Source organism: Typha angustifolia, chromosome 15 (genome assembly GCF_048772165.1).
Source record: "Typha angustifolia cultivar Huaian chromosome 15, ASM4877216v1, whole genome shotgun sequence".
Lineage (NCBI taxonomy): Eukaryota > Viridiplantae > Streptophyta > Magnoliopsida > Poales > Typhaceae > Typha > Typha angustifolia.
The window spans coordinates 15,211,255-15,228,831 of NC_133253.1; the positions used below are offsets into that span (position 1 = coordinate 15,211,255).

At 39.0% G+C, this 17,577-nt stretch overlaps 3 protein-coding genes and 1 non-coding gene across 9 annotated transcripts; 2 read left to right on the forward strand and 2 right to left on the reverse strand.

The window, feature by feature from the left end:
* Positions 1 to 4,263: 4,263 nt before the first annotated feature.
* TRNAM-CAU (transfer RNA methionine (anticodon CAU)) lies at positions 4,264 to 4,335 on the forward strand. Its single transcript has one exon. It is a non-coding gene; the product is annotated as a tRNA-Met (tRNA).
* Positions 4,336 to 4,619: 284 nt separating this feature from the next.
* On the reverse strand, positions 4,620 to 5,772 carry LOC140777280 (U-box domain-containing protein 70-like). The gene is made up of 2 exons (XM_073121297.1): positions 5,698 to 5,772; positions 4,620 to 5,592 (listed from the first exon to the last, which is right to left on the reverse strand). Exon 2 carries the CDS (start codon positions 5,552 to 5,554, stop codon positions 4,877 to 4,879), a length of 678 nt encoding a protein of 225 aa, XP_072977398.1. The 5' UTR covers positions 5,555 to 5,592; positions 5,698 to 5,772; the 3' UTR covers positions 4,620 to 4,876.
* A 148-nt stretch (positions 5,773 to 5,920) lies between these two features.
* LOC140777279 (U-box domain-containing protein 33-like) lies at positions 5,921 to 9,248 on the reverse strand. 5 transcript variants are annotated; one of them, XM_073121295.1, is made up of 7 exons: positions 9,050 to 9,248; positions 8,396 to 8,500; positions 8,066 to 8,187; positions 7,746 to 7,850; positions 7,370 to 7,478; positions 6,970 to 7,026; positions 5,921 to 6,225 (listed from the first exon to the last, which is right to left on the reverse strand). In XM_073121295.1, the coding sequence occupies exons 2-7, from the start codon at positions 8,414 to 8,416 to the stop codon at positions 6,121 to 6,123; spliced, it is 519 nt and encodes a 172-aa protein (XP_072977396.1). In that variant the 5' UTR covers positions 8,417 to 8,500; positions 9,050 to 9,248; the 3' UTR covers positions 5,921 to 6,120. The 5 variants fall into 5 exon arrangements, with proteins under 5 accessions (XP_072977396.1, XP_072977394.1, XP_072977393.1 ...); XM_073121293.1 differs by having other exon boundaries at positions 7,262 to 7,478; XM_073121292.1 differs by having other exon boundaries at positions 6,882 to 7,026; positions 7,262 to 7,478.
* A 961-nt stretch (positions 9,249 to 10,209) lies between these two features.
* LOC140779955 (ribonuclease 3-like protein 2) lies at positions 10,210 to 15,740 on the forward strand. 2 transcript variants are annotated; one of them, XM_073125306.1, is made up of 4 exons: positions 10,210 to 10,667; positions 10,768 to 10,935; positions 11,024 to 11,394; positions 15,142 to 15,740. In XM_073125306.1, the coding sequence occupies exons 1-4, from the start codon at positions 10,233 to 10,235 to the stop codon at positions 15,320 to 15,322; spliced, it is 1,155 nt and encodes a 384-aa protein (XP_072981407.1). In that variant the 5' UTR covers positions 10,210 to 10,232; the 3' UTR covers positions 15,323 to 15,740. The 2 variants fall into 2 exon arrangements, with proteins under 2 accessions (XP_072981407.1, XP_072981408.1); XM_073125307.1 differs by having other exon boundaries at positions 10,798 to 10,935.
* Positions 15,741 to 17,577: the final 1,837 nt, after the last annotated feature.

The following is a 17,577-nucleotide window of genomic DNA, read 5'->3' on the forward strand; positions in this document are numbered from 1 at the left end:
TTGAGCCGAGCCTAGCTTGAGCTAGAGTCTTCTCACTCGGGCTTAGCTTAATTGGCTCATTTAAAAATAATATTTATTAATATATATTATATATAAATATATTTATAACCATTAGATCTCTGATATAATGGCTATTATTATCCTATCCATATCTAATCCTAACCTTAAAGATAATAAAAAAATCCCAAACAAACCACACTCTTCCTCCTTATTTTCTCTTCAACCGGCTTATGAGTGGTCCTACTCCTCCATCAACTCGGCCTCGACCATGGCGTTGCCCTCCTCCATCTTTGTCGACCTCGACAACGGCGTCGGCTCTGACAACGACATCGGCCTCCTCCGTCGTCATTGGCCCCGACGTCGACCTCCTTGTCGTGCTCCTCCTTCACCTCCTCATCCAACCTCCTCGTCCTCTATTGACAAGCCATCACCTCCCAGTCTCCTCCTCCTCCTTCACCTCTTCACTTGGCCTCATTATCCTCCATCGACAAGCCGTCGTTGACTTCTCTCCATCACCCCCCTCCTCCTTCATTGTTGGCCCCAACGCCGACCTCCTCTATCACCTCCTCATCTTCCTCCGTTGCCTCCTCGTCGTGCTCCTCCTTCACCTCCCCATCCAACCTCCTCGTCCTCCATTGACAAGCCACCACTTCGCAGTCTCCTCCTCCTCCTTCACCTCTTCACTTGGCCTCATTACCCTCCATTGACAAGCCGTAGCTGACTTCTCCTCTCCATCACCCCCCTTCTCGTCCTCTGGCCTCATCATCCTCTTCCTTTAGCCTCGGCAAGCCACTGCCTCCTCCTTCGGCAAGCCGCCGCACTGCCATCTCCTCCTCTTCTCTAACCAAGCTGAGGGTTGGCTTGGGCTCGGGTCGGGCTCGAGCTGTCTTGGGTCGAGCTCGAGTTGTCTTGGCTCGAGTTGAGTTGAGTTGAGCCTAAACATCTTGAGAGGACTCAAAATTAATTCTAAGTCAAGCCTAAGCTAGAGTCGGATCGCTTAGGCTCTACTTGTTTATACCCCTAATAAACATCAATCTTGCCTATTTATCATAGTGCCTCTCGTGTCTAGCTGCGCTTGACGTCACTTCGACTTTTGGATATCCTTGGCACTTTAGTTTCAACCAAAATTTTGATAGGACGTCTTATTCTTTCGCACCTAATGCGTGATCATCCCTGTCGTGCACTCATAGTTTTTTAGGTATGCCCTCATCACTTCTTGCCATTGATTTCTTGCCTCTTTTAATATTTGTTAGTCTGAATCACATATTGCATTGCTTTATCCAAGATCCGCACCCTTCTAAGATGTGGCATTGGCATCAATAAGAAGCTCCAAACCAACGATAGTTGAAAGCCATCAAGGTTTGTCATTGTTATGTTATTATATCCTCTCCATGCATGAAGTCTGATTTTAACATTTTTAGCAATGCCTAAGATTGAGCAAGCTCTAGAGTTTACTGTCTTCACGTGGCTATCCTCCTTTTCTAACTTGAGGCCAAACCATTTGGCCTCTACAAGCAGTATGAAGTTGTGGGTTACGCCGATATCGATCAACGCTCGAGTAGTTTCACCGTTTACTATCGCGTTGATGTACATAAGTCCCTTTCACTCAAAGGGCTTACCATCCAAAATTGATCCATGGATAGCATTGATGCATTGAAGGGCTTCAACCATCATTTCTTCTCTGCTATCCTCTTCTATCATGACTTGGACAGCATGTAGGTTTTTTTTTCAATTCAGCAATCATGTGCCCAATAGTTTTTCTGTAAACATAGCAAGAAATTTTTACATTTTAGAGCTGAGACATCGACCCTCGGTTGCATTCTTCGAAGGTCTCGTTGGCACCTTTCTCACAAACTTCTTGGCTACCATTGCCATCGCCAAACAGCAATGGTTTTAGCTTAGCAATGTGGTCATTTCTCTGCTTGTACTTGGGCAATTTTTTAGTAATGAAGATGGTAGCGTTCAGGTTATTAATCCCTCTAGCCACCAACTCTTTCAGACTCATGGTTACAATCCATCAAGAAGAACACGTGATTATTTTTTGACATATTTGAAATGGACAGCTTTAAACAGGTAAACTCATTGACATAATTGGCAAGAGTCTCGCTATGCTTCAACATCTACAAGTCCTTTTGAGCCAAGAATTTGACATTTTAAAGATAAAATTTCACCTTTGGATTGCATTTCAAGTCCACCCAAGAGTCGATATAGCAAAGACCATTCTGAATCTCTACTGAGTGTTGACACCACCACAGTATGAGATCATCAGTGAAGTACATGGATATGGTTTGGACTTCCCCTGCCTTTATTCTCAAGTCGTAATGCCTTAAGGTACATGTTTTATGCCTCAAAGGATGTTCTCAAACTCCTTTGTGTTGCTTATGTTTTTGAACACTCGCATCTCCAAGATATTAGGCATAGATGTGCTCTTCGCAACATCACCTCTATGTGAGACAACCCTCTCAAAAAGACTTACTCTCAACTTGGGACCATCGACTTAGTTAACTTTGGATTGATGCTCTTAAATAGGTAATTGCCTCAACAACTTTCTCATTATTTTGTTGATCAAGTTCAATTTAAACTCACAAAATTGAGATTTGAAAGCATCCATCGCAGTTTAGATGCATTCTTCTACCGCTCACCTGTTTTCTTTAAATTCAGTGTTAAGATTCTCTAACAACTCTAGTTGATTGTTATGACGCCCAAAGCAGCCTCAAGCGTGGAAATGCAATCCTCTACGAATGCAAACTATCTTAGAAGCTCCTTGTTTTTATCTCACTATGGGTGCTTCTTCTTCTCAAGCACACTATCGATGATAGGAACTTCAGAGGAAGACATCACAGTAGCACTTCATTGCTCACAGTAGTGAGTTGCATATGACTCTGATACCCACTTGTCATAGACTTAATTTTTTCGATCGATTTGTTAGTCTGTGCAATACTCCATATTTTTCATAAGATGAAGAAAGCCTTAAAGTAAAGAAAGTGTAGAAGTAAGAAAAGGGAAATAAACTTTAATAAATTAGAGAATATAAAATCTTTTGTGAAGTTCTCACTTCTATTTTAATTCACTTGTTTTAGATCTTTTTACAAGTATATATTTAAGCATTTATATAGGCTAAAGGAAACTTAGGTACTAAGATTCATAAATATCTCTCTAAGATATCTAAAAGGCTAAGAGATAAGACTAAATCTCCTAAATATCTACTCTAGATATTCAGAGGACTAGAGATAAGACTAAGGTCTTAAATATCTCATCTAACTAGATAAGATCACAAGTAAGACTTTGGTTTCTCAAAGCTAATAAAAGTAGCTACGACTCATCCGTTTAACATTACAGTAGTAAATAATGTAGTTTTGTTCTCCTCCTCTTGCTCTATCCCTCTTCTTCTCTTCCTTGTTAGACTATATTTGCTTCTCTCTTTATGGGAGGATACAATTTTCAAAATTTGAGAGCTTTACAGGGATGCTTTTGTAGGCATTCTTGTCGAGATCTAGCAAGTGGAGGTTTTTCGTGCCCACTCTTGTTTTTGCTTTTATTTTTGGTTTGATTTTGAGCTTTCTGTGCCACTCTTGTTGTAGCCTTCATTTTTTGGCTTGATTTTGCACTTTTCCCTTGTTTAACTTTCTCTCCATCAGTGGATTGTTAATAATGGTATCTAGCATCCGTGTTGATAGTGCTCACTATAGCTTCCTCTTTGTTTTCCATAGAATTGTACAGTAGTCATGATAGAGTCACTGAACATTACGTTTGTGATATAGTGTGATTTGTGTATATAATAATATTTTTATATGCTCTCTGAACTTGAGATTGTATATTTCTTTGTGGTGTTGTAGATGACTACAAACTTCATAAGACTCGTTGAAGGACTTTTCACAAGATAAAACTAAAAATGAACTTTCCTTTAAAATTGAATATAAAATTTTGGTCTAATTTTAGCAACAGTTGGTTAATTGCCCTGTTTGCCTCTTAGCAAACTTCTCGATCACCTTCCTTGTTTCATTACACCTAGTAGCAACAATTAACCTACCGACCACTTTCTTCTGTAGCATTCCGTAAAATTGGTCAGTTTGCATGGAGGAAATGAGTGACTTCACTTATGGTGGGTAAATCCTCTAGTTTTAATCATCTCAAATCAGAAGGATGGAAATTTGCTTCAACTGAGCATATCTCTCATGCTTTCTTTTCTTTGTTCTCGTTATTGATATATCTAATTGACTGAAACTTTAACTAAATAAATTTAAGAATCAAACATATTAACAAATCAGAGTGGCGCAGCGGAAGCGTGGTGGGCCCATAACCCACAGGTCCCAGGATCGAAACCTGGCTCTGATAATAGAGTAGCTTCCGATTTATTTTTGGGTTTTCTCGCTGATGGGTTTTGGATCCCTAATCCGGTGGTCAAACCGGCCTACCTGTTATCCCACGCCGACTTCGTCTTTAACTTCTTTTCCACTGGCATGATTGGTATATGTCCTCTTTTGTTCCTTAAAAATTGATTCTTTTAATTCACAGGTTATAAAGGAAAAGTACCACTTTTTTTTTCTCTAGTTTTTGTTCGTCTCCACGAACCCAAATTTTATTCTTTTTCTTATGGATTTTAACTTCTTAGTTGATGCTTTTTTTTTTTTTTTTTCTATCCTTTTAATCCCCATGTAACCAAACAGAGATCGAGATGGTAATAATTTAGGCATTGCAATTAGTGCTTCTTTATTTTTCATCCTGTCAAGATACAAATACAGCATACGTGCAAGTTTACGTTACAAATAATTTGTCTAGGCGAAACTAAATTAATGGACAGAAGAAGTAGGATTATACAAGGTTTCTTGTACTCGGGAACTGACCTTAATGAAGAGCAGGAACATGCAATAATGGACTATGTAACCTTCATCATGAGCTCCAGGACTTCCCGAGCTCCATCAGCAAGAACTGGACGGCTCTTTCTTTTGATCTCACGACATTTCAAACCCAGTTCTGCCAACTGCTTGGCCTGCTCATAAGGCCACTCACCTGCAGATGAATCCAATATCTCACTCAAACGTCCTGCTTCCAGTGAGTCATGAACTTTCTTGATGTTCCCAAATGCAGGTTTTCCGGTCAGAAGGCGTAGAAGTATTACACCAAAGGAATACACATCAGAGGATGGAGTAAGCTCTCCAGATGCAAGGAATTCAGGGTCCATGTAGACAAATGTGCCAATAGAATTTGTGCAGCGGAAAAGGATTGTGTTAGCATTAGATTCTAGAAGACGGCAGATACCAAAGTCACCAAGCTTGCTTACAAAGTTTTTGCCGAGGAGAATGTTAGACGGCTTGAGATCTCCATGTATCAAGGTCAGATGTTTATTTGAGTGCAGGAAGATCAGTGAAGAGCAGACTTCAGCAGCAATCTGCATGCGTGCCTGCCAAGTTAGAGGAGGTGTGTCGTCCTTGCAGCAGAGGCGGTCTTCCAGGCTTCCATTGGGGAGAAACTCATAGACGAGAGCCCAGGCTTCTGAGCATGCTCCAATGAGAGTGACAAGATTTGGATGCCTTACTCTACTAAGAACATCCATCTGCTAACATGAACATTTCAACTGTGTCATAGCACATTCTTGAATGAAGGCAATAGTACAATATAATGGTATAGTCAGTAGTATTTCTGCAAGTGTACAAGTAAATTACTTGTAAGATTCAATTTTGGAACTATTTTATTCACCTCTTTGTAGAACTCTGCTTTTCCTTGCATGCCTTCCGGATTCAATATCTTTATAGCCACTGCTCTGTGGCGAAAGGACCCCTTGTAGACACTTCCATATCCACCTTCTCCGATCTTCAGTGACTCATCGAAATTGTTAGTTGCTTCCTCTATCTCAGCATAGGAAAACTCTGAGAAACTTTCTGTTAAAAGGTGAATGCTTTCCAGCTCTTGTACCATTTGATGAAGCTGTTCAGCTTCTTTTACTGCATCGTCTCACTCCTGGCATAAATCCTCCTGTTCCTGCTCGAGTGTGAGGAGGAGACAATGGGCCATCGATAGCTTATCTTGGAGATCCTTGACAATGTGTGTGGATTTGGTGGCTTGAAATTCCAAAGCAGCCCTCTGCTCACGGGCCTTTTGGTGTTCTTCAAATATCTCATGTCAAGACATAAGAAGTTCAATTTCCATTGTCTCTCTTGTATGCCTTTCCACAGTTTTTATCCTTTGTATCATCTCTTTGGCGTATGGAGTATCTGCTTCTTTTACCTGTGCAATATGAGCAGCAAGTATGAGATTATAGAACAATGCTCCTTATGCTCTCTGTTATGGACTAGATCTGGAATGATCCGCTGTAGGATGATTATGAAAATTTAGGTGGAGGTAGCCTCGTGAGTTAAGGTTCTAATGGCTCTAATTTTATCTAAATCGGAAGTCGAGATGAAAAGATAAAAATAAAATAGTAGAGATAGGTCGGGAAGGGCAGAACGGTAATTTCTGACATTGTGGCTGTCGTTGAAAGGTGATGGACGGCCGTGTAGTAGGGTGGCTGTTGGAGCTAGGAGGTGACTAGGATTTGGATGCTTGAAAGAGATTTACGGTTATGATCTACTCCTATGAAGATAAAGACAATCTAACGGCTAATGTAAAAAGATAAGGACAAAAATAATAATTAACTAAACTCAGACTTCTTTATTACAATAATCAACTCATGTGGTCGGATAGTAACACTCTCCCATCCTTTTCTCCTCATGCAACGACTTATGGTAGTTTATACTTATGACCGGTTAACCGATAACCACACACTAGTAAATTGTGTTTGGAACCTCACATTTATCTTCCAATTTGTGATTGGTACATTGTGGAAAATGATGAAGTTGTAATTGACATTAGCAAAAAAAAAAAAGAGAGAAAATTGATGGTACTCGTGTGTCTGGAAGTCTCATAAACATCTCTTTCAACTATTTGATGCCATTGAAACTCCAGATGAGCTTCATCTTTTACGTTATCTACCTCTTTAAGGATGTGTCGAGAACTGTTATGCCTCGCATTATCTGCTCCAACATCCTTCTGCAGAAACAATATAGTAGATTATACCCTAAAACTATTCAACTGGAAATGATTACATTGTGATACTCTAGGCATATTTCACTAAGGCACTATCAAGAAGCAAAATCATAATTTACTCAAATAAAGCTTGGCGGATACCCTTGTTATCAGTTTGTTGGTCAATGTATTTTAAAATCCCAAAACTTATGATTACTAGCTGCTTCTGATATTTCCTCATTAACTTTCTCTAGCCTACCTCATGAGGAGAAGCTTCCCTGTTTGTCCCTTCTTTTGAATTATATTGGACAGATATATGCTTTATAACCCCTTGCGTAGGGCCATACATCAAATTAATTGACTTAACCTGCCCTTGAGGTAAAGATCTTGAAATTGATTTTCCAGATTGGCTGTTTGCAGAAATTGGTCTGGCTTCATGTGACTCTGCTGTAGTGGATCCATTAGGACAAGCTTCCCTGTTGACAAAAACCCCATAACATGCAGTACTCAGCAAGACAGATGATAAAGCTTAAAATGGAGCATGAATGAATTTGGATGGTTCATAGGAATCAAAGTTTGTAACTGGTAACTTTAGTGGAGAAACTTTTGCTTCAAAGTCAACAGTAAGAAGCAAAGTTGAACAATTTTTTTATCAAAATTGGAAATGCCAAATGCTGTAATGACAAAAGTAAATTTGAAAACTTGAACCAGATATGTTTCTAGTAATTCTACTACAGGAATACCTTATGTAGATCAGATTTCCTTTGCAGACAAACCATATCTTGCAAGATGGATCTACCTGCTGCTGCACACTGAGTGCTGTCTTAGAGAATGGAATCTTCATTTCACTGTGCACCAAAATTCCACATTTTATTAGTGAGCTAACATCAATGTCTGCATTTCTATTATTAAAATAAGCTAAACCATCAATTCACACAAACCCCTCTTAAATTCCGATAGCACTCTTCTACGAAATAATTCAGTTTTTAACACTGGAAATATCTGAATCATCTGATTGCTCTTTGGAATGAAATGATTTAGAAAGGCTATTTACTATGCATACTTTGTACAATGTTTGTCTCCTGCTGCTCCCATAACAAGCTCAGTGATCCCATGTTGCGCAGCCAACATAACTATCCCTTTATCAACATCATCCATCTCAATAACTAGTTTCTCAGCTCGCACCTGGGACATCAAAAGGTTGCTAGGAGATTATTTCTAGTTTCTACAAGTTGATGCATCTTGGTTTAGGAATGATTCATCTTTACTTTAACGTTCATATTTAAAGAGATGGGTACCATAGTAATTCATAGTTAATCAAGACCAAACTCATTGATGGTCATATGAGATAATGTAAGGGAAAATTGTGAACAATATGGAAGAGCAAATGGACCTTTGAAAGCGTGCATAACATTTTGATTCATCTTCTGGGTCTCAATCATTCTGAATGCTGCAATTTCTCGCTCGTTTACTTGGTCCGCAGGACACCAACCTCCCACTGTGATTAGAACTCCACAATGATTTACTCAACAACTTTGAACAGATAATGTACAATAAACATATTCTAAGGTAATAGAGGTAGAACAAATCGACTAAAAGTTCTCCCCATTGCAACACAACCAAGGAATTGGTTCTCAGTGGAACTGAAATAAAATCAAGAGAGAAAAAGAAAACGGAGCATAATTGAATTACTTAGAATTTAAAAAAAAACAAAAAGAGAATTATTCTTTTCCCTTATCTATCTCTCCTGTAAACAACTGGAGAAAACCTTGCTTGCAATATTACTAATCAAGACTCCTAATCTCATCAACCTGTTCTCCATATCAAAAAAGAAATAGAAAAGATAAAGAACTGAAAACCAACAAAGGGAACTCTCCTTTCCATGGAGATGTGGCATCAACTCGCAAAACGGAAACATGGGTACTCTTCAGACCGATCAGAAATATCAGAAAACGAACGCAAAATGTGATTTTTATTCCAAATCGTTGACTGTTTCTACGATTCTAAATTGGGTTTTCGAAGGTAGGGGCAAAGGAAGAAGACATACTAAGAGAAATAGTTTTGGATGGGCGATGGATGTGAAGGATTACTATCTTCTTGTGCCGCGTGGAATGTTTTGCAACACCCAGAGGACATTTGCCTTCCATTCCTTCACATCCTTCCCCGCAGCGACGTACACCTTCTCTCCACCACCATCTTCTCCTCTTCCTTCCCCTCCTTCAACACCATCTATATTTCCCACTGCAACCATCTTCATTGCCTACTAGTTTTAACTTCTTTATTTTTCCAAGTGTGAAGAAAGAACATTAAAAGTAAATCTTGAATTTTAAACCATAATAAAATCGAGTTAAGTTTCTCTCACCTCTAGAACAGAGCAGTGTTAAGTAGAAGTGCTTACTGACTAATTAATTTCTATTTCATCTTAAGCAAATGATATTAGTGTTAAATAATGGGAGGAAGAAAGTGTCTCTGAAACCCCCAGTCTTTTGGAATGAACATCTCATTACAGTATAGAGCTAGACTATCAGAAGAGCAAAATGAAACTTGATAGCCTTGACTTCTATCTGTCATACACTAGCATCTAAAGTAGTGCTTGCCCATAACTCCACATGCATATAGTTTTTAGAGTATAAATTTGAGCACCTTAAAATTGCAGTTATAATGCGGATAACAGGCACTTATCAGTAATCCTAGTTTAATTAAAAGTTTTACGGTAATGATTAGTAGCTAATCTAGATTAGCACCCAAAACCTTGGGTCCAAAATCCTTAATAAAGAAACTAAGGCTGAGGAATGAAACAGCCAACAAGATGAAGCTCTCTCTCTCTATATATATTTGTGAAGAGACATGTATATGTGGACATCTAGCTTAGACTAAAATAAATAAATAAAAAATGCTTGGGATAATGTAACCTTAAATATAGTCTATATACTTGCGATGTAGTTAAGATCTATTATCTAAATAACTTATTTATTAAATCGGTTACATATATAGGTCCAATTATGTTCTTATTTAATAATAAATATTCCAACCTACTGATTAAACGGGTTAGTGGTTGTCCTTCTCATTGATATTCTAACCCGTTTATTATACGGATAGTCGGATAGTATACCTGTTATCTGACTTGCGACCCGAAACCCGACCCGACTGCCACCCTACTCCTTAAAGCTAAAACTACGCATCCTCGTTCGGTCGGTCTACATCCGACGCCGCACTTTCGTCCGTATACCATGACGAAGCCAGCCGACGAGCCGGCGAAGCCCCGACATCTACATTCCAGAGCCCTCCATGGCCACCCTAGACTCGCCGCCGACTCCACCCACTCCTCCTCCTCCACCTCCGCTTCCTCCATGCTTGCCGCCGTGGCGGCGGTGGAGCAACTCCTCGATTACTCTTTCTCCGATCCTTCTCTCCTCAATGAAGCCCTCACCCACTCCTCCTTCTCCGACTCTCAACTCTCGTACCAACGCCTCGAGTTCCTAGGCGACGCCGCCCTCGGCCTCGCCTTATCTAACTACCTTTACCTCGCGAACCCCGACCTCGGCCCCGGCCCGCTCTCCGACCTCCGCGCCGCCAACATCTCCACCGAGAAGCTTGCCCGCGTCGCTGTACGCCACCGCCTATACCCCCTCCTCCGCCGCAACTCCCCCAGCCTCGACAATCTTGTACTCACTACTTCACCCCCCAAATTCTTCTTCTTGAAATAATTATATGCAGATCGTTCTTAGTTAATCGCATTATTGCATCTTTCTTTTCTCCTATCAGGTGAATCAGTTCACAGAGTTGGTAATGCAGGAATCGGAGGAGGAATTCGGAGGGCTGATATACGGAGGTAGCACAATGAAGGCCCCCAAGGTGTTAGCCGATGTCGTCGAGGCGATCGCAGCAGCTGTTTATGTCGATTGCAATTTCAACCTCGAGATTCTCTGGATGGTTTGGCAATTTGTTCTGTTGTCTCTTCTCCTGATCTCCTAGTAGTACGCCTTGCATTTTGATTTACAGATGAGGGGAATATGAACAGGTTTTTAGAGGAATCTTAGAGCCGATTATTACGCCAGAGACGCTGAACGAGCAGCCGGTGACGATGCTTCACGAGCTTTGCCAGAAGCAAGGGAAAAACTTCATGTTCAAGAACTGGCAAAAGAATAATGTGAATGTCTTTAATGTGTTTGTGGATGGGCAGCTTGTTGGAATGGGATCCTCGGAGCATAAGATGATCGCAAAGCTCAATGCAGCGAGGGATGCACTAGAGAAGCTAGCAAGCTCTAAATTTGATTTCTTAATGACTACAGAGTTATTGTCCGGGGATGGTGAAGCCGGGGAACAGAAGGAATCTAAGCAGAAGCTAAATGAGTTGTGCAGCAAGATGAATTGGCCGAAGCCGATTTACAAGTAAGCTTTTACTTCCTTCTATTTACATATGAAGTATAAACTGTCTGACTAATATATGTTCTGGTTGTGTTTAGATGGTGCTTCATCTTAGTGTAAAACTAATGTGATCTTTGACTGTTCTTTGGAATTGCTGTCAACCAATGAATGAGTGTTAAGTCTTCCTTTGAAATTATTATGCATATTTTCTATCTGACTCACATCTCACCTCAGATGTGCATATCATATAATGTATCTCGTAGGCTCTATTTTATTTTGCTATAGAATTCTAATAGTACATTTTACTATTATTTAGTAATAGTATAACCTTCTAAGATTATATAACCTTACATTTATGTAATCTAATAATGAAAGTTAGATCTTGCTTCTATCATTAGCATGTTACAAATCGATGTTTTAAAAGGTGGCCATGATATGCAAGCAAAGTAGGTACCACATATAGCTTATATGATATCTGTGCAGGCAGATATATTGTTTATTGTTAATATAGTTAGGACACTTGAATTATCTGAAACTGTATGATGAACACTGAACGAAGACAATTATTTTAGGATTTTGTAGCATATTAAGATTATAGTAAAGTTTCAACTTTCAAGTAAGCTTATGCAAGAAAGCAGTTTTTATTTTGAGATGATGAATTACTATAAAGATCACAAGTATCTACATTTGGAAATTGATGTTCATTTGTTTAGTGGCTAGCCATCTACATTTCATGTTTAATCTGCTTATATCTGTCTTTAAGGTGCGGAAATGTGGTAGCTTATACAAGTAGATAACTACGTACTATGTGGACCGACAACATTGAGACATGAGGCCTATAGCTTCACCCATGAGCATGAAGAAATTACCTTTTTCTTTCTCTGTTGTAGATGTTCTCTAAAGACATCATAGTAACCAAGAGAATACCTGTTTGTAAGGGAAGAAGCAAGTTAGCAATTTACAATTAACAACTAAGTAGTTGCAATGAATTAAAATTATTCCATGTCATGAGAATCTCATGTGTCGAAAATTAAATTCTTTCAAACCTTCATATTGAGTTATCTGGGTCACTGGGTGTTAGTTGGTTTGGTGAAGCTTTTAGATTTATTAGAGGGATGTTTCCAACATCATATTTTCTTGTATACACATGCTAGGTTGGAATATAGTTGTGGGGGTGATTGTCACTTCAATTAAACATATGGAGAATCTTACCATCCAGTAACCAAAATTGCTTAAGGTCATTCATAAGTGAACTTTGAAGTCTTTCTCTTTTACTTTTCGGTTTTGACCCTTGAAGAAAATGAGGTGTTTTGGCAAAATAGATCAATTTCCGCCGGGATCAGCTCGAAATGAAAGTCTAAACCAACAATTTTCTGATTTTGGCCTTATATAGTGAGATTTGGTCTTGATTTTGGACCTTAGCTGAAGCTAATTCATTTTGGCTGAAAACTAAAATCACTTGGGATTGTGGATACATTGGGCACTTTAAAGTACTTACACTTAAAGGCACACTGAGCAAATATGAAATATTGGCCCCGCGGAGCTTTCTTAAATAAAAGAAAGGACTGCTATGGGAGGTCTAACCAAGGACCTATGGATGTCGAGGCTCATCCCCAATCAATATTGGATCAAACAATAGGGAGCCTTAGTGCTGACCTTTCTTTTCCAGTACAATAGATACTATTCCCTACTGGGATAATGAACACTCTCAAGGGATCCTCCACATACTGGCCATACCATTGCTCTTCAGTGTATTATTTTGTGGCAGGAACAGAACAAGAGGTAAAGACCTAGTTGTTGACTTGTGAGCAATAGAACTTGATTGAGCAAGTTCATGCTTTGTTGGCTTGGTTAGCCTGTGTGAGACCTCGTTGTGCCTTTTCCATCAATGCGAGCAAGACAATGATAGTGATAGCCGTTTAACATTGTTCATCTTTCCTGAGTAAACTAAGTCATGCCAATTGACATGGGTGTTTGCTGTCCTTCAATGGATTTGGTTTGTGGTTAGAGTGTTTGACAATGTGTGGAGACCCTCTAATATTACCTCTAGGTAAACTTGATTATGTCGTTTTTAGTTACTTTGGCTTATGATGTAGCTTACTGGTTGAGTTGGATCAGTCATCTAGGTCTAGAAGAGTGGTTTGTTAGGTTATCCATATTTAAAACCTGATCTGCCACAGCTTGGGCTCTACCAGCTATATGAAAGAATTGCATCATGATGAGCTCAACCGGCTCTTGTGGCCATGTGGATTTGTGAGGATTAGGTAGTAGGGGTGGCAATCAGGTTCACGTCTAGTTAAAGTAAAGCAAATATACACAACTCGTTTATTAAATATGTCAAAATTTTTAAATATGAACGCAACCCTTTTATTAATCAGGTTACATGAGTCATAAATGGCTTGTCAGGTGATAAATTATTCATATTTATATAAGTTATTCAGGTTGTAAACGAGTTTATTTATATTATAATTTTTTTTGTGTTATAACGGATTATTCGAGTGATAAATAGATTATTCAGGTCATAATTCTGGTTATTGTGTTATAAACATTTTGGCATGTCGGATCATAAGTTGTGGTAGTAATCGAGATAGTAAGGTCAACCTGTTTATAACTTGAACCTGATTATATTGAACTCAAACCTGCCTAAAGCCTTCAAATCTGTGTAGGGTTATTGAGTCAAGTCAAAAATTGCCGTCCCTATTGGATAGGTTGCTACACAAATGGCTCCATTGACACCATTGTTTTAGTCAGGTATAAAGAGAATCAGACTGAATCAAGCTCTACCCATGGGTAAGAGCTTTGTTAAACTAAAACAATGTACTTTTATTTTGCCAATTATTTTACTTATACAAAATAACCAATATCCTCTTTGTGCTCTTCTATTTGGCATTCTGTTTTGTCTTTTTGGTTGCCTTGATGCAGTAATTGGTGTGGGTGCATACATGCTCTAGGTCTTGTAGATAACACAGGCACATAGACTTTCATTTTCTGTAAAAGAAGCCATTGGAAACCTTCAATGAGCACCTTGGGTTGTCGGATCTGTATATAGGCACATACCTGATTTACCCTGGGGCTTTGTGCAGTAAGTAACGAAAAAAGAGAACAAAATGGAAAAGGGAAGAAGAATCAAAAGAGAAGAATAAGAATGAAATAGGATAACAGATTCACTCTGGAGGGTCTCACATACAACCAAGTTTGTAGCTAACATCAATCTTGAGATACTTTTTCTTTTTTTACTTCAACTGGGAATAGGAGCTCCCCCAGGGAAGCCATTTCATTTATTATCCCTAATGGGGCCTGTTGACCATGTCTTCGACCTATAATTAGTGTTCCAAATTGCATTGATATCAGGCACAAATCTAACTTAAATGGAAATTGAGGATACAAACTGAACAAAATAAACAAATCTACATTAAAAGAATCAGTGTACATTGAAATAACTATAATCTAAATAAACAAACTTCAGAACAAATAAAATTGGACTTCTAATTTCCATGCAGGTTTCATCCTATTCATCGTCCATGAATTTTATTCTCCATCACTTGAGAGGAACATTGTTGTGGATGCTACAATAGTTACTTTGGATGCTGCAATGGATTTCTTATCATCTTTGGATGGTTTTCCCTGAATATTGATGATAAAGTATTCTTGTATTCTTGTCATTAAAATTTGAGATGCCACAGAAAAGAAGGCTTAAGGAATTATTTATCACAATTACATCCTTCCTCATGTCTGTAGGATCTCATGTTTTCATACTTTTTTAATCTACAGGGTGGAGAAAGAACAGGGGCCTGCTCATGGGAAAAAATTCATGTGTTCAGTACAGGTTGAAACTTCAGATAATACTTTTATAACGTTGGGTGAACTAAAGTCAAGATTAAAAGAGGCAGAAAACGCAGCAGCAGCCAAGATGCTAACCCAAGTCTTGGTTGGTGGTGATTTATCTCTTTAGCAACCCTATTTCCTCAAACAGCATGTTAGAAGATGAGATTTTTCTTTGACTGGGTTTGAATTTTTGAAGTCCTTTTCTCGATAATGTGGTGGTACTTGACTATTCAATTTTGCCCCTTGCCCGCTAATCAAGATATGAGATCCAGAATGCAGCAGGAAGAAGATGGTAAACTATATCACCTGAATAGCGCTACTAGATGCAATTACTTCATGGAAACCCAGTTGTTTTTCTCCTTGCCAACAAAATGGTAATCAAGTTTCGCAAAGGACTTTGTAAAATCCTAGTTCTAGCTATCTTGATGTCAGCTAGTATTAGAAATGTATAGCACTTTACCTTCGATCCTTGTCGATATTTGACATATAGGGTTTGTATATTAGCCTTCTTATTTAAACAAGTATTCTCAGTGAATTTCCTAGAATTCTTCTTATCTTCTACATGCTTGTTGAGTCCAGTAAAGTTGTTGCTCTGTTATTATGCCCTCCTGGGATGAGGGTTTCCACTTCAAGTGTAAAATCCTCTGCAGGGAGAAGTTAAAGAGTGATAAATATATATTTTTTAAAAAGGTATCTACTGGCGTTGGTTGCTTCATACCTGTTTGGGCATAAAGATGCAAACCACAAGGATCTCTTTTATAAAATTAAAGTCAGAGGGACCAATTTTAAAAGGCTTGAAATCACCCCGAGTGATTTAACTTCTTCTACCCTTTCTAACTAGAGGAGATGATGTATGACTACTGTTGAAGTCATTCATCTAAGCTTGCATGCATATATTCCCTGTCACGTTCAAAATTGGCCATCCAAACAAGTAGATGAAATTGAAAGCCAATAATTTTGAATTCAGATTCTAATGCAAGGGTGGCACTTGCTTCCATTTCATGCAAGGTGGCGGAGATACTTGTGAGTTGCTTTGAGAACTTTCTAATTAAAACCTCTTAGACCTTGCATTCCCAAATACTTAGAAGCTACACTCCCTCCCTTTACTTAAGGCTTTCACTATTTGAACTCAACCTTGGGCTTAATTACTCCCACTCCTCCTCCTCCCCTTCAATATATGTAAACTGGCAAGCCCTCCACTTCTAACTCCACATACTACAATCCCCACCATCCTCCTATCACCATGAAGGAAGTAACCATCTTCCTCATGGCAATAATGGCCTTAGCTTTCGCCACTACTCTTGATGCCATGGGAGACACTCAAGGATTTGCATTCATGTCAAGCAACCATTTGGGCTCTCCTCCTAGGAGAAGCCGCTTCCTGGCCTCCTTGAAGGCCAACGCCAAGAAGTGCGGCATCGACCCTTCGCTCTGTCTGGCGGCGGGAAGTCCCGGTCCAGACTGCTGCGGGGGACAATGCGTCGACGTCCTGAGCGACGTCTTCAACTGCGGGAAATGTGGCAAAGTCTGCAAGTTTACGGAGTCGTGCTGCGGCGGTAAGTGCGTCGACTTGGCTTATGACAAGAGGCACTGTGGGCAATGCTTCAACAAGTGCACCAACCGATGCTTCTATGGGCTGTGTAACTACGCTTAGAATAATTATGCATCTCGGCATGAAGACATGCTATAGAGCATGGGAATAAAGGCTTCATATTATTGTTTCTTTGTTCATCTCCATATTCAGAAGAGAAGGTTATTATATCTATATATACACACTTGTATTGCATTACTTATATGTGTTGTTAAATTGTTATCATGGGTTGTTGACTACTATACTGATGTACCTACTGTAATATTATCAAGTCATTAGTAATATCTCTTTCTGCGTATCATGGCACTGAAACTTTTATCTGCACTATATAGGAATATAAGCTTTGTAGATACAAATTAGTTTGTGGCAAGCCACCTGAATGGCTTAATACATATACTAATCAATTAGTAAACCCCATTATGTTTTTCCCATCTGGAGTACATTAGGGGATATATGTCTTGCAATCTGAACTTTGAATCAGCTCGTTGACCTTTCGACACATTGATCATTATATGATCTGAGCCTAATCTTTTTTCATTTTCCACAGCTACTATCAATGTAGCATAAGCAAAACTCAATTCATATATGATGATGATAATAATAATTTCCCAGAAACGAATATATGATGATGATATGATAATATCCTACAAACTACCCGGCGTATAAAAGTATCTTGCATAAGATGTTGAGTTCAAATAGGAGTACATATATAGGACAAAATTGAAGAATTACTTTAAAATCAAGGATGGTTGTTCTTTTCCATGGATCATGCCCATTTCTACGTTTGTTGG

Excerpts from the sequence above, each read along its gene's own strand:
- LOC140777280 (XM_073121297.1), bottom strand. The coding sequence starts at position 5,554 with ATGGATGTTCTTAGTAGAGTAAGGCATCCAAATCTTGTCACTCTCATT.
- LOC140777279 (XM_073121291.1), bottom strand. The coding sequence starts at position 8,416 with ATGTTATGCACGCTTTCAAAG. Across the intron at positions 8,188-8,395 it reads TGTTATGCACGCTTTCAAAG|GTGCGAGCTGAGAAACTAGT; the intron begins GTCCATTTGCTC and ends TTGATGTCCCAG. Across the intron at positions 7,851-8,065 it reads GGAGACAAACATTGTACAAA|TGAAATGAAGATTCCATTCT; the intron begins GTATGCATAGTA and ends TTTGGTGCACAG.
- LOC140779955 (XM_073125306.1), top strand. The coding sequence starts at position 10,233 with ATGACGAAGCCAGCCGACGAGCCGGCGAAGCCCCGACATCTACATTCC. Across the intron at positions 10,668-10,767 it reads CCCCCAGCCTCGACAATCTT|GTGAATCAGTTCACAGAGTT; the intron begins GTACTCACTACT and ends TTCTCCTATCAG. Across the intron at positions 10,936-11,023 it reads ACCTCGAGATTCTCTGGATG|GTTTTTAGAGGAATCTTAGA; the intron begins GTTTGGCAATTT and ends GAATATGAACAG.